The sequence below is a fragment of the Amaranthus tricolor genome, chromosome 1 (genome assembly GCF_026212465.1).
Source record: "Amaranthus tricolor cultivar Red isolate AtriRed21 chromosome 1, ASM2621246v1, whole genome shotgun sequence".
NCBI lineage: Eukaryota > Viridiplantae > Streptophyta > Magnoliopsida > Caryophyllales > Amaranthaceae > Amaranthus > Amaranthus tricolor.
Window position 1 is genome coordinate 39872427 of NC_080047.1, and position 17367 is coordinate 39889793.

General features: G+C 30.7%; 1 protein-coding gene across 1 annotated transcript; it reads left to right on the forward strand.

Annotated features, from left to right (window-relative positions):
- The first annotated feature begins 10141 nt into the window (after window positions 1-10141).
- On the forward strand, window positions 10142-16067 carry LOC130820945 (eukaryotic translation initiation factor NCBP). Its single transcript, XM_057686508.1, has 6 exons — window positions 10142-10447; window positions 13132-13227; window positions 13323-13427; window positions 13576-13653; window positions 15547-15666; window positions 15747-16067. Exons 1-6 carry the CDS (start codon window positions 10310-10312, stop codon window positions 15876-15878), a joined length of 669 nt encoding a protein of 222 aa, XP_057542491.1. The 5' UTR covers window positions 10142-10309; the 3' UTR covers window positions 15879-16067.
- Window positions 16068-17367: the final 1300 nt, after the last annotated feature.

Genomic DNA, 17367 nt, shown 5'->3' on the forward strand with positions numbered 1-17367 from the left:
ATAATGACAAATCTAAAACGAGTCCAATAATATCTTGAACCATAATTATCTCTAATTAAGACTTTCTTAGCATATTTCAAGTCATTACTTTTTTATCGTTTTATGTTTCTTGTTCTAAAATAGTGTTCTTTATTTGACTATTTTAATCATTTGGTCTTGTTTCAACTTATTATATTTTTTTTACATATTTTTCAAAACTCAATGATTTTCTTCCCGTTATTCAATTTATATACAAAATCTCACTTTTAAATAAAATAGATAGATTGCATAGGAGCAAGATATAACAAAATCCCCGACATGTATAAAATGTTCAAATATATAACGTCTCAAAATTAGAAAGTCTTGTAAAGTAGATGATACATAATATATTCAAGTATATTAAGAAAGAGCATGCTTTTAAAAAAAAAGATACGCAAATTGTAAAAGCCGTTAATATAACATAATAAAGGTCATCAAATATTAAAATCGTATAAATTTTTAAAATATTTATTAATTTTTACTTCGTCTCTAATTAAAATCTTGAATATAAAAAAAAGGAGTATACCACCATCTTACCCAACAACTCTTAAGCTATTAGTCATTGATTATTATTCACTAAAACAACGATGTTGAATTGTGACGCGAGTCTTGATAAATGATATATTGGAGTCGGTAATACTAATCTTGACAGAGGACAACTGAATTTGGGTGCATTATAATATTTACTCTAATCCTATGTTTTCATAAAGAATAATATACACAGAAATTAAGAAAAAATACTGAATTTTTTTTACTAGGGAAAAATTAAGGATTATATATATATATATATATATATATATATATATATATATATATATATATATATATATATATAAAGTTTGTGGCATGTGAACACCATAAACATTATAAACATATTAAAATAAAAGTAGTGGAAAATATGTAGGTAACATAACATAAATATTAAATTTAGAGTAATTAAGGTAATTATGTCTAAAAAAATATAATACTATAAATATAAAGATTTTATTTTGGAAACAACAAATGAAATTGCCAAAAGCAGGGATAAAGTAGTTGTTTATTATGTTAGAGTGTATAACATATCCTAGGGCTTTAACCATCAGCTTAAGCATTTGGTTAAATTGGTTTCTTGACATGCGCTGAATATTCCACTTTAATGAGGGGTGGTTGAGATTCGAACCCGTGACCTCTCACGTTGGTTTCTAATACCATGTCAAGGAACCAATTTAACCAAAAGCTTAAGCTGATGGTTAAAGCCCCAGGATATGTTATATACTCTAACATATTGTAAGTGATTTGTAAATTGTAACTACTCTTTTTTATCTTAAGAAATGTCTTTTTTTTTTCTTTTTAATTCATCCCATAAAATTTGCTTATTTTTTTTATTGATCATTATCAACATTCTTTTTTATTTACATCCTTACATTTAACTTGTTTTTTCTTTTCATCTATACATTTTTTCTAGAATCTCTTTTTTTTTTTTTTTTATCAAATGCTTTTGAGACATATTGGATGAAATAGAGGTGTAATTGTTAAGAAATTAAAAACTTCTTTCGTAGGGAAAGTGTTCAAGATTTGGCAAACATGACCCCACCTAAATAATTGAATTTAGTTTTGAGGTGTTGGTTAATTACGGTTACATAATTTGAGCATACTTGTTATATTAACAGTCGGATTGAATTGAATATAAATATTTAATGTGGTAAATAAAAATTAAATTAGGATAAATTAATGATTAAGGAAATTTAATTGTTAGAAAGGTAGAAGAATTGTTTCTAAAGTAATAACAAATGGATAAATTAACAATTAATTTCTTTATTTTGGGTATAAATTTACCTTACGAGATGGTGGAGGAATTCCTTTTCTCCAAATGAGAAAATTATTATACCTATTTGACAATTATTTGATTTTCATCTCTAATTACCTTTGTTCCATTAATTTGATTTTTTTACCCTTTTAAATATTTATTCTCAATTCAAGTGAGCCTTAAAAGTAATCTGAATATAGTATAATTTATAACTAATAATCAGTAAAAATTATTTACAGTAATTAAAAATCAATTGTCATCAGTTCAATTAAGTTATAATTTATAATTAAAAATTAATTACACTAAATTAAAATTAATTTCAATTATTAATCCACTACAATTAATAAAAATTAATTTTAATTAATTTTAATCAGTAAAAATAAGTTGAATCGTGAAAATAGGGACTAAAACAAAGGATGATATTGTGATAGAGCATTTTGCTTCTTTGTGAAAGGTTTATGATTTGGTGTGTCATGACGATTTAGGTAAATTCAACTTTGAAGGAAGGAATCCCATGAAATTAGGTAACAAAGAAAGGTTCTATTGGATGGGTGTTTAATGGGGTGGGCAATGGCTCATCCTCCCTTGGTTTTTAATGAAAAATTAACATAATTTCGTGATTAATATAATTTTTTGTTAATTTTTCTATAATTAATAACAATTTTTGATTAATAATGAGTAATATCAATTTAGGACGGTTTTTTATTAAAATAATATCAACTTTTAATTTATTAGTTAAGGGAAATTGCATATGGTAATATCGAATTTTAATAAGGTTAACTTAATGTATTTTATGTACTTAAGCACTGAAGCACATTACATAAACCTTAATACATATGTACTTAATGTACATAAGCCATAATGTTAATATCATGGAAAAAGTGTCCTAAGCTCATGACATAAGCTATAATGTTTACTTAGTGTATTTAACTAGGATTATAAAGTTTAAAAGACGCATTTCAAGCACTAATACATATGTATTTAACTAGGTAAATTATAAAAACAACAATTTGAATGAAAATAAAATTGTTACAATATTTGAGAACGTTGATAAACTAAACGGTGAATTAAATATAAAAAATGGTAAATTAAACATTTGAGAACATAAAAATGATTTAGGGCAAATTATAAAGACAACAACTAACACTTAATAAGGGTAGAAACATCAAAATGGTGAATTAACCGGAAATTACCAAGAATTTAACGAAAAATGCTACGACAGTTAGATAATGCATAAACTGGATGCTACCATGTGGAAAACTCTTACAAAAATGCTACAATTCGCGTTTCATGAAAGTTCGACGCTACCATTGGAATTTCCCATTAGCTAATTTACTAATTTTTTGTCATATAATCTTCTATAGTTTGATTTTTAATATGTTAGGAATATTCTAGGAAAACACCTCCTTATTAATATTATTGACGATTAATCAAAAGTTGATATTATTATTGTAAGAAAATAAACAAAAGATTATATTATTTTTATAATTTTTTTTAGTAGTGAGCTAATAGTATTAATACATTATATCGATTAGAACAACATCGATAATACACATGGGATCAGTATTAATACATTATATCGATTGGCACCCAATTATCGAAAACCCAAATATATTTGCAGAAGTTGACTAATACAAAGATACAGAATAACTAAGAGTACTATAAGAATTTGTGTGTTAAGTTTGTTTTTCAAAACTTGAATATTTACTATTTATTATTACTATTATAATAATAATAATAATAATAATAATAATAATAATAATAATAAAATTAGATGCCTAATACGAGTAATCATATACTAATTATATACTAATACAACTAATATTATACTAATGATACACAAAAACGACTAATAATAATAATACTAATAATAATCTTAATAATTATAATAATAATAAATACGACTAACTACACTAATACAACTTATACGATTAATTACATACTAATACTACTACTACTACACTAATACGACTAATTACATACCAATACAACACTAAGACGACTAATCATACTAATACTATTAAAATACACTAATACGACTAGTAATAACTTATAAAGTACTAATAATGTACTAATACGAGTAGTAATATACTTATACAACTAATAATAATAATAATAATAATAATATAATAATAATAATAATAATAATAATAATAATATGATAATAATAATGCACAAATACAATTAATACGAGTTATAATATATCAATATAACTAATAATAATACTAATAGTACACTAATACGACTAATCCATACTAATAACATACTATTGGTATACTAATACAACTAATAATACACCAATCCAATAATAATAATAATAATAATAATAATAATAATAATAATAATAATAATAATAATAATAATAATAATAATAACAATAACAATAATAATAATAATAATAAAATATACTAAGTGGTAAAAGTGTTATGTTATAAGTATATTAACATTATTTAAAATATCATATATTAACATTATTTAAAATATCACAAATTAACAAATGGCCTATTGCTTGGAATCTTGGTCTTAAACCAAGAGGTCAGAGGCTAAGCATTTGTTGAGGGAGGTAATTGTGCTGATCGTTGAGGTATGGTGTTGGTGCCACGTGAGTGCCAGATGGACGCCAATTAGGCATAACGTGGCACTTCCATTTCAACAATAACTTTTTTTTTCAACCAATCAGGTGGTAGTAATTTGGCTGGAAAAATTTTTAAAAATCTTTTTCTTGTCATTTTAAGATAAATTATGAAATAGTGTTTTCCAACTAATTTTCTGACTATTTATTAGCAGGAAATTTCTTACTAATTTCAGACTAACTTTTCGACTAACAAATGTTAGTCGGAAATTCCGACTGTTTTCCTACTAAAATGAAATTCTAACCATTCTGAACCGACTATCCCAAAATAGTTGGAAATCAGTGGGTATAGCTCTATACCGACTGTTTTGGGTGGTCAAAAATGTGTCTTTTTTTTGTAGTGATGATGAAAAGGAAATGGATGAAGGGAAAGGAAGGAAGAAGAAATGATAGAAAGGAAAATAGAAAGAGATGGAGTAATTATTTGTTTGGTTAGAAGGAAAATGAAAGAAAGAGAAAAGAAATGAGGAAGATGAAATTTTGGAATAAAAAATCGTGAGGAAAATGAGTAAATGACATAGTTTCATCCAAATTAAAAAGCAAAATGATAAGAGAATGTCTTTTTCATTATTTTGATAATCAATGTACTCTTTTTCCTTCCAAATCATTCCAAAATTAAAGAGATTTGATTATTAACAAAAATAAAAGACTAAACCTCTTCAAACCCGATTAAAATTCTTTCTTCCCAAATCCTTTTGCCTTTAAAATTGCTATTCAAATAAAGGAAAAGTCATCCTTTCAAATCCTTTCCTTTTCTTTTCTTTTAATTCTCTCAATCCAAACATAATATCAGTGTTTTATATTATCATGAATAATACAAATTTTTCCTAATTTCTTTACAATAATAATAATTCTTAATTAACCATGAATAATAATTCATCTGACCTTTAATAGCTGCTACAGTCACTACAGCAACTAATGTTCATCAACAGATCTTATTTGACATATACTTATCTATGTATAATGTAAAACATAGTCAAGTGAAATTTGTTTGATTCTCCTTAATGCCTATTTTTATAATATTAAATTTTTAGATTTTTTTATCACATGAAATTTAAGATATTAAAAATTAAAATTATGCATTATAGTGTGAAAAACAAAAATGTAGCAATTATTAAAATCAGAGGAAGTATACACTAAGGAGTATTTGCCTAGAATAATAGTACTTCATACTTTTTTTTCATAGTAGGTTATTTGACAAAAAACAAAGATAAATTATGGGTTAAATAAAAGTTTATGGAGTATTATTCTAGAAAAACATCTCATAAGTTGGTATTATCTATAGTTAATCAAAAGTTAGTATTATTGTACTCCTATTTATTTTCAACCTCCCCTCAAGTCTTCATTCAACTGGGCTAACATATCATGAGCCTCAAGTCTCAACGATAAGCTTAAACTTTTAATGAAAATTTGAAACAATTAAGTAATTTTAACAAAAGATAAAAAAATGAGCTTCGGGTAAACTTAATTTAAAAAATAAGCGTCTTCATATCCAAGCCTAAGGCCAGAGACGTTCGCACTTACTAACATCAAACAAAAAAATTGGTCAAAATTGTTTGTTCGTAGTTATTAACTGCGAACAAAAGAGAGACAACGTCATAATGTTAAATGGGACAAAAAAAATCGGAAAACCTTGTTCACAGTTTGTAATTGTGAACAAAACATGACTTTCATTTTTTTTGTTCCATTTAACATTATGATGTTGTCTCCCTTTTGTTTGCAGTTAATAACTACAAACAAACAATTTTGACTTTTCTTGACCGATTTTTTGTTCGCTGTTAGTAACTGCGAACATACCTGACCCGAGGCTCGGATATGAAAACGCTTATTTTTGGAATTAAGTTTACCCGAAGCTTAATTCTTTTATTATTTTATTGTTAAAATGACTTATTTGTTTCAAATTTTCAACTTTTAATTGAGTTGGTTTTTCACAAAAACGTGGACGAGACGGTCTCATTATGAGACCGTTAATTTGGGCCGGCCAAATTTGCGCGTGTAACAATATTTTAATTTTCTAGATATTTATCAATTTTGAACCTTAAAGATATCAATTTTGAACCTTTAAGATCAAAATTGAAAAATGCCCAGGTTGTCACACGCACAAATTGCGCTGATCTAAATTGACAGTCTCATTATGAGGCCGTCTCGTTCATAATCAGCTTAATTATTGGTTTTTTAACAGTCTCAACATAAGATTTATCAATATCAACGTAATTTTTTGTGTTATATACTCCCTCCGTTCCTATTTGATCTTTCTATTTGGGTTTTTCACAAAGATTAAGAAAAAGAGAATCTTTGGTGGTAGTGGGTATTATTTTAATTATATAATAGTGGGAAGTAATGATTGTATTGGAATAATGAGAGAGCAAATAATTGTAGATATAATTAAATAATCATAAAAAAAGTCTGATTTTATTATAGAGAGAGAAATTACATGGAGGGAAAGTAACCACTTTCCAAATTGAGAAAGTTTACATTTTTGGTTCTAAAAAAAAAGGAGGGAATAATTACAATTACATGGACCAAGTACATAATAACAGCCATCCAGAACAACAAAATTTGGCCTTGCATTGGCCAAATTAGAAATACATAGATTACTAAAATGAATAATTACAAGTACAATCTCCAAAAAAATGACCTTACAAATTCCTAATCATCTTATTTAAGCTACTGATTTAAGGCTTCAAGCATCAAAATCAAAACAGTAACAGAACAGCAGCTTCAAAGAACCAAAATAACACTGTCCAGCCACGATATTAACCCAAACAGCAGCCTCACAGTACCAAAAACAACTGTCCAGCAACCTCATTTGCATCATTAGCCTTGTAATGGCTTCAATTAATAACGATGAGCTACAGGGGGCTTGTTATTTTGGATCAAATGCATACGATTCACAGTCTAGCTCCAATTCTAACGAGGAACTACAAGAAATTGATACACAACAAATAGAACAGCAAGATCAACGTAAACCAAGGCTTACAAACGAGTTGAGGCATCTCATTTTACATGAAATGTTGTCACTTAAAGTAAGTGACTCACTCCCACATGGTACATTCGTACGAATAGCAAACAAATACGGTTACACACCAAGATCAATTCGAAACTTATGGAAACGTGCAATTGAAACCAAAGAAGAAAACAAGCCTTATGTTGTCGATTCAAAGTACAAGAATTGTGGAAGAAAAAGAGTTCAAGTGCCACCAAACGTACTTGAATCAAAACCAATGGGTGAACGTACATGCATAAGAGATGTTGCAACATGTTTAGACTTGGCACATTCAAATCCATTACACCCTTCTTTAACGGATGCAAACAAGGCAAGAAGGGTTGAGTGGATTTTAAGTCTCATTCAAGAAGATACAATTCATCATCATCCAATGTATAAAGGTATGTATGACTTCATACATATTGATGAAAAATGGTTTTACTTAACCAAGAAGACACAAAGAGTTTATCTAGCACACAAAGAAAAAATTCCATATAGGGCGGGAAAGTCATCAAAATTCATTCCAAAAGCCATGTTTTTAGGGGCGGTTGCAAGGCCTAGATGGAATCAATATGGCCAATGCACATTTGATGGGAAAATCGGAATTTTCCCTTTCGTAAGTAGGGTTGCAGCACAAAGAAATTCAATTAACCGTCCAAGGGGGTCTATAGAAATTAAACCAACTGAGTCGGTTACTCAGGAAGTTTATAGGAGCATGCTCATAGAACAATTAATTCCAGCAATTCTTAGAAAATGGCCAAGTGATGGTCCATCGATAATTTTCATCCAACAAGATAATGCAAGGGTTCACATAACAAATGATGATCCAATTTGGCAACAAAACAACAGGCAAGGGGGCTTTAGATTCATTCTAACTCAACAACCACCAAATAGTCCCGATTGTAATATTCTAGATTTGGGTTTTTTTAGGAGCATACAATCACTTATGCATAAGAAAATGCCAAAGAACATGAATGAGTTAATAAAAGCAGTGGAAGATGCATTCGAAGAGTTACATCCAAAAACTTTAACAATGTTTGGATTTCATTACAACACCACTTAAATGAAATCCTAAAGGTTAAAGGGTCTAATGACTATGTTCAGCCACACCTAGGGAAGAAAGTTCAAGAAGACAATGGAAGGTTACGAATACAAGTGCGAGTACCATCACAATTGGTTAGGGAATGTGTACGTTTCCTTAACCCAAGCACAAATCAGCAAGGCACACAAACAGAAAATGAAAACGCTGCACAACATAATCAACAAATACTTGAAGCATATGATGAAGCAGTGGAAGAATCTCAAAGATGATTATAAATTACAGCCCCTCAGTTTATTTTTTATCATCATCAAAATTGTTTCTATAAAACTTAGGAGCAACTAATTATGAAATCAACATCAAAATGGAAATTTAAGGTCATGCATATGTATTTACGTCATTATATAATGATCATTTCAGTTTTTTTGCCCCCTGATTCATCATTGAGGTCTTTGAACCTCTCAGCTTTTTAAAATTTGAACAAGAAATGACGCAAATTACGGTACATGAAAAAAAATATCATATGATGTGTCGATTGTACACAATTGCTACTCAACCAAGTAATTATAGATAATTTTTCAGATTTTAAGTCAAGTAATTGCATAAACACATCACAGGGGTTTAAAAAAAATTTCAAGAACAGACTTCCAAAAAAAATAAGACGAAATCAAAAAGGTTCAGAACAAATCCAACATCAAACATCACAAAATCAAACAAATCCAACAGCAAACATCACCAGCACTTATCATGAGTGTACAATTAAAAGGAAATTCAAGAAAACCTTACATAATTCACGTGCGTTTTTTAGGGTTTTTTTTACCCCTTGAAGCAATAACTTCCTCAGGAGTGTCAGGGACAACCAAATTAACTTGGTCTTCATGAATCTTAGATGGAGTTGAAGGATTAACATGAGATGTAGACTCCAAATAATACTCAAGAACACTTTGTGGTAATTCTTCTTCAACATTAGGAGAAGGGGTAGAATCACGAAACCTAGATATAGCATCATCCTCCATGGCCTTTTGATATGCCTCAAGATCTTTTTTAGTCCATTTAAGAATTTCATTTGAATAAGAGTGTGACCTCCCATTAATGGAACAAGAACAAAATTCTTCACGGTCACACAAACCGTCATAAAGGTATGATGGTATGGTCGAATCACTCTTAGATTCGACGGTTTTCATGGACAAACAAAAGCTTCAAACAGTAACAATGGAAGTCGAAGAAGAAAGCAAAACAGAGGGCTTGAAAAAATCAAACTCAACCAAAATTCACAAAACGAACATCAAAATGAAGACCAAATTCCGATCTACATTTTAATGCAATAAAAATGGAGTAAAAATGAGGAATGAACAGGGGATAAAAGCTAAAAAAGCCATGGAAGAAACTCAAAGAAGAGAGAGAAAGCAACCACTGCTTTTGGGAGAGGAAGCAGAATATTCAGTAAATTAAATGACACACGCTGCTCCCAAGGGGAGTAAAAGAATCCAAAGGGTTAAAACAGATTTATTTAGGGTCAAAGAGGGTATTTGAGGGGTACAAATGGGAAAAAACTTTTCAAAAATGAAAAGTATTTTAAAGTGGAAAAACTTATGGAACTACCCGTTTTAGTAAGGTGGAAAAACAAAAAGGAACGGAGAGAGTAGTTCTTTGAGGATAAATACACTTTAGTAACTCATAAAAATCCTCCGAGTTTCCGAGTTAGGGAGTGAACTGGAAAACGCGTCACTCGTCTTGTCCTCCTCGTTAATTTACCTTCTCCAAAAATCTCTGTCGTCCATTTTTCTCCCGATTTTCAAAATTGGGGATTCAGTGAATTAGGGTTTCAGACGAAATTGCTTCTGAGAAATGGACATGGTAGAGAAGAAGGATTCACAAAACAACAACAATAATCAAGGTGCTTCTGATACTTCCCTTATCGATCGTGAAGCCGAAGATCGTGAACGCCAAGCTCGCGACCTCAAAGCTGGACTCCATCCTTTAAAGGTTTATCTTTTTCTCTTCCTCTTTTTTATTGTTTCAATTTCTTTTATTAAGACAGATAATTCTAGTTTGGTTTATGATTTGGGAAATTATTTGTGTTGTTTTACGATCAATTTTTTGTTTCAGTTCTGTGGTAATTTGGTCCAGTGTTTTACGACATATAGGTTTTAACACTTAGTATTTTTTTCTTCTTATGTATCTGGTTTTTAAGTTGTTGCTTATTGGAACGGATGTCTAGAGGTGGTCTGTGTACTATGTAAGCATTTCATTTTTTTGTTTTTTGGATTACACGCATCTACTGGTCTAAATGATACTTATTAGATACCAGATGGGTGACTGCTAAAAGATATTATCATGTTCTTGAAATAGTGATATTTTACTTGTTTGGAGATATTGAAATAGTTGTTATAAAAGATAAATGACACATAGGTTACAACTTACAAGGTTGGAAGCTGCTGTAATGGAAGTGGATATCAATGTTTACTTCAGATATGCTGAAAATACTGGAGAGCGCGTCTTATGTTAAATGTACTATATAGTTCTTGATCGATGTGCAAATCAGATTTTATATGTAGGATATAAACCATACCAGTATTATTACCCAGTCGTCAATGTTGTCTAAGACTCGTGATGTTAACTTATTTCCACCTTTGAGGATGCGTTATGGTTATGTTGGATCTTGATACTTGAGGAATAGCTGAATAGGATTAACCACCACAATGACTCGATGAGATTTTAATGGCTACTTGTTATATTGAATACAACTTGAGGTTATGAGGGTAGTGTCTTCTCATCAATTGCTTTGAGTTCGGTCTTCTGTATTATAGGATGTGATAACTTTTTTCTCCTAGTGGAACAATTTATCAGGAACATAGAAAGTTTCTTGCAAGTTTATTCTGATGAGAATCATAGCTATCTTAATTTATTTTTTTTGGCAATTAAGTTATCTCATGATTTCACGTGATGAAATGGTTGAAATCACAACGGAAGAAAACTTGGTATAGACAACCATCTACAATTCTTTACATAGAAGAGCTATAATCATGTACAGATTTTGTGAAATTACTAGTTAATGCTGCCGTTTTTTGTGGTTAGTAATAAGGCATTTGTATGAAAAGACACCAATGTTAGCTACATAAACAAGTCCTTAGTTTCTAACAGGCCTTAAAATATTTAGGGTAGCTAGTAAAAGTTCCTTTTGATTTCTGAGCGACTTGAGCTCAAATCCGGAACAAATAGTAACAACAAGGCTTAGGAACAAAGGTTACAAGCATATCAGAGAAGCATAACTTGTCATTTTAATTAAACTTTGGTCGTCAATATTTTTTGTGTGTGATGATGATAGAAGGGAAAAGTTTACTGAGATGTGAACTTTACCATCTTCTTAGTTAATTAGTGACCTATCAGCAATCCTGTTTGGAAGATGGGGAGGCAAATCTGCTGTATATTTATTACATTGAGTAATTTGAAGAGTATAAGTTTCATTTGCACCATTAATAGGACTATGCATGGGTATCATTGGCATGCTTTGTAGACTTAAGTATATGAAGTTGTCAATGGGAGTTTGATTTGTTTGTCACAGAGCTTGTTTTTGTGAATTATATTGATGCAAGTTTTGTTTTAGATGAAAAGATTTGTAGACTTGTGGTACACTTGTTTGGTTTTGTGTAAGTGAGATGTGATGTTATGTCATGGGACTTTTCAAGTTTTTGAAGAAGTGATGTTAAGAAATGCTATTGAAAATTGGTTTGAATTATTAACCATAAGGAAAAGGAATAGCTACTATTGAGTTGGTTATTACCATGCTTCCCCTTTGTGTTGAGGATGGGCTGGCCAGTGATGGGGGGTAAATACTCTAATATATTGAATTAGTGCCACCTGTCACCTGGGTGTTAAATTTGATTCAATTCCGTCATTTTTGCTTCTTTCTGTTGCAGTATGTCATTTCCATGTTTAGGCTTTTCCTATTTTTAATTTGCTGTTGATCATAAACTCTTGAATCTTGATTTTCAAATGTAGGAAGTTTTTTCTTGGATTACTTAACTTTCCCCCAATAAATTTAGCAAAAGCATTATTAAAGCAGTAGATTTACTAAATGTTTCATTTGTTAAGAACTAAGAATTGTAGAAATAGTATAGAGCAAACCTAAAGTTCTGTAGATGATTTAAATTGTCCACCACAAGTATTTTCTCATTCTAGTTTTGAGGTTGTTAGCAATTCACAGTCTTACTAAAAGGTTTATTTGTGTGCAAAGTAGTTAGCAATGCTGCAGATCTAACCAGGTTCCTCAGATTACTTGACTCATCTATCTTAAGTATTTGTTGTTTTATCATATTTATAAAAGTAAATCATCCAGTAAACTGCACAGGAGTTCTTAATTAAGCTTATAGGTCAAGTCTCAATATTGGAATTCATTATTTCTTCTTGACAAGTCAAATCTTTTTTACTGCGGAGTCATTTAGTAACAATGAGGCCATAAGCATATCCTGGATTTGAGAATATCTTATTCAACATTGCGTTCTTTTACTTTTCCATTTGTGCACTATAAGTGCGCAAAGGAATTCTTTTGTTGACTTAGTCCCATGTACTTTTCTCCACCCATTCTATAATCCATGAGCGTACTTCTTTGTATTATTGTTTATTATTCTACATTATATTATGACTAATGCGCTGAACTCTGCAAGCAGCACAAGTTTGTATTTTGGTATACTCGTCGAACCCCTGGTGTGCGTACACAAACAACTTATGAAGAGAGCATAAAGAGGCTTGTGGATTTCAGCACTGTAAGATTCTTACCTGAAGTTAATTGAGTTGTATTAAGGGTCTTTAATTAGAAGGATATATGTTGTTGATTCTTGATTTTTCTTGATGTACACAGGTAGAAGGATTTTGGATCTGTTATTGTCATTTTGCCCGTCCTTCTAGTTTGCCGAGCCCCACTGATTTGCATCTTTTCAAGGAGGGGATTCGCCCGTTATGGGAGGTAGTTTCTTGATGCCCTATTTTGAATAATTATCTTATGATCAAAGTTCATGATAGTGCTCCATAATTTGCCTGTGCTTTTTGTTTCAGTGTATCATTGCTAGGAATTTTTCCTTTTCTGTAGTTGACAAATGTGGCCATATTGTCAGGATTCTGCTAATTGCAATGGTGGCAAATGGATAATCCGATTCAAGAAGGCTGTCTCAGGGCGATTCTGGGAAGACCTGGTTAGTAGTTCAATATTGAAGCTGACTTGATGCTTTTTCTCATTTATTAGTTACTTGATGATTTTGATGATTGCGTTCTTTAGACTGCTGCGATGAAATGAATCTTGGAACAAATTGCAGGAAAGGGAAATTAGTGGAGACTTTGCTTTAAAGGAATTGTTGAGATTGTTAAAACCCTAGTCTCTTATTCAGTCTATCGTAATTATGATATAATTTTATTGATGGACACATTACTTTAGGGGCTTTTGGAAATTTCAATCTATAATCAATATTGACTACTAGGACTAAAAACTTTTTCTTTGCCTTGGACCAAGGTTAGCCAATTAGTAAAACTTTCTACTCACACAGTCGCTAGAGCAGAACACCACAAAAACTTGTAAGAATGGATTTACAGGACAGGCAGGAATGCTTGCAGCAGAGGGCATTTACATTTTCTTCATCTCTAATTAGTACATTTTTCTTATAAAGAAAACTTTAATAGTTAAAGGCATCGATACAAAGCAGATAAGGAATCCCACTGCATTATCTTTTAGTTACAATATAATCTTCCTATCACTTATTAATAGCAAAGCTCTCGAACAAACAATTGGCCTTAACCCATAAGCTTGCTTAGTATTTTGCCTTATCCCAAACATCTAATCTAAGGAAATGATCGTTGAAAATGCTCCTAGACCATATTGCCCAAAGTGTGGCTAAAGATGCAGCAATGCCATAAAGTCTTGAGCTTCGTCTACTTTCCAAAGCCACAAAATTTAATCTGAAGGACCAATACTTACCGGCTCAATCCAAGACTCACCAATGATATTAAACAAATTAATCGACATCCCTTTTGCAAAATTACAATGTACAAAAGATGGTCGTTATCCTCCTTATCCTTGGAACATATGATACCCTATTGTGGGTGAATAGAGTGATATAGTTTGCCCAAAACCATTAGTCAAGAGAAAGCTCTTAAGTTGCAAGGAATTTTAGCCTTTTAAATAAGCTTGGCCAAGGGAAATGTTGTGGATTTGAAGGAGGATAACAAGAAGGGAATTGAGTGAGGCACCTAAAAAGGATTTAGCAAGCCTTGTACGAGAGTATGAAACTGTCTCACAATGAGACGAGCCCATACAATTAGCCTATTTCTTTAATTGATCACTTTAACATTGTAAGTGATCACTTTAAGGTTAAAGTGATCACTTTAAGGTTATAAGTGTACATTGAGTCACCCAATAGAGATGGTCTCACTGCTAAACCGTCTCATTTGAGAACTTGTGAAAAGTTTTTTGAGGAGTCAGGGTTTCAAACTCTCCTATCAGGATCGAAATTGATCGGTTAGTTATTAAGCAAGGAAAACAGTTCTTTTAACTGACTCAATCTCTTTTTCTTGCAAACAAATATCACCCTTCCCTATTTTCATGCAATCTCTTAAAGTCCTATATCTTTCAATTCAGAGAAATAGGAAATAGAAACAGGAGGACAAGGGAAACGAAAAATTGTCTCTATACCCAGAAGCAGACTTTTGAGCAACAAATTAGGACTTTATTGCCTTCATAATTGAATACTGTAGAGGCAGGTAGTTGGATAGGAGTATTAGTTTCCTGTTGGAGTATCAAGGAAATTGCTTTGGTACAATTTTAACGGTAATTGAAGATATTATGGAGGATAAAATGGTTTTATAAAAGGATGTTCATGTCACCCACTTTAGGCTTTTGGCTAATTGGTCACCTGCACTTAATTTTGAAACTTACATGTCGCCTGGGTGTCTCATTAGACCAGTGTGTCTCTGATTCTCTGTCTTATCAACATGGTCAATTGAGAAGCAATAAGCTTGTTTGAATTTCAAAACTGCGTATCACATTGAAGAGCATTTTATCGTGCTCACATTTGCCTTGTTTGTTTAACTTGCAGGTTTTAGCGCTAGTAGGCGACCAGCTTGATTATGGGGATAATATATGTGGTGCCGTACTTAGCATACGATTTAGTGAGGACATATTGAGTGTCTGGAATAGGAACGCGTCTGATCATCAGGTTTGCATTTTAAATTCTATATCTGTTCTATATTCCTATGTGGGTAACCTGTATGACATCTATTTTCGTATCGGTTGTAGGCTGTGATGGCATTAAGAGATGCAATAAAACGTCACTTGAAACTTCCACATAGCTACGTGATGGAATACAAGCCCCATGATGCATCGTTACGTGACAATTCTTCATACAGGAACACATGGTTGAGGGGTTAACTTAGGTGTGACTCTTTCTCGCAAGAAGGAAGTTTATCTTGCCTTGTAAGAAAAATGCTGGATGTACTTTGATATTTTTGTAATTCAGAAGTTGCGCTTTTCTTAGTTCCTCTTCATACTTTCATAGTGTATGAGAGCTACTCCTTTGTTATTATCAATCCCTTCAAAATAGTGCTTCTACTTTGGTCATCTCTTTGATCGTCTCTTTGATTTTGCTTTCTTCTACTCCCTTTGTTCATATGAAGTTGCTTTTTATGTGTTGTATTTGTATATCAATAGTAGTTGGAAAAGAAAACAAAATGGAATAAAATAGCAGATTAGATGAATTAAGAGACGGTCTTATCGTTTTAGAAGAACACAAATTCTTGTATAAGACGGCCTTATCGAAAAAATGCGCTTTATAAATTAGTAGCATATAAATTTATTGTTTGAGGTCTTTTCACTGACAGGCAGTCTTTGCTTTATACTTGAAAGCAGCTTTTAAATTGTGAAGCATGTTAAAACATTAATGCGTTTTACTCCAACAAAAATAAATTTGTTAAAGAGTATAATAATTGCAATTATAATTTTATCTGGCCTCATCTTTAACAAATTTAACAATTCACCATTAACTATAGATACGTATATATAAAAAGATCGAATATATCTTTGAGACGTAAAGAGTATATATAATTTAATTTTATGTACAATATTAGATTAATGTATTAAAAAGAATTTTATTTATAAAATAAACAATGTAAGTTGGATTGATGATTTAATTTTATGATTATTTGACTTGCTAATCCCAAAAATAATCTAGATATAAAGCAAGAGATAAAGATATATAAACTTGCTAATAAAATATGCGCTAAGCTAAAAAACTATTATATCCTTAATACATTTTACCCCAAAAACCAACTTAATGATCCAATCGCCAATCTTTGCAAATCGTACTTCTATATGAATTCAATTTAAGTTTTTATTTATGAAATGAGTAACCACATAATTTGATTCAAATTCAACATTATCCAATTCAAACTCATTGTAACTTCATATGACTAATCCTATGTTAATCTAAATCCAAAATGATCAAATAAAATTTTATCCAAAGGGAACTTATGCTTGGTTTGGCTTGGCTTGATATGACTTTGAAATGGAATCAAATATAATAACCAAATAAAATCATCTGTCTTTTAGTACAATAATGTGATCAAACTATATAAAATAGCTAATTGTATATTCTTTTTATCCTCGAGTTTAATTTATATGCTAATATTAAAATATTTTATTAAATCTATTACTTTTTTGTTAAAAAATTAAGCTCATAATTTTTTCATATATTTCAAATTTTCAATTTATTTTTTCTAAATTATACAAAAGATATTAAAAATTCAAATTCTAAGAGACATCATATGAAGGATGAGTATCTAACCAAGATATATAATTGATGGTATCAAACTTTGACACAAAGCTGTCCCTTTACTCGAGTGCACAAAGGCCCCTCTGAGGG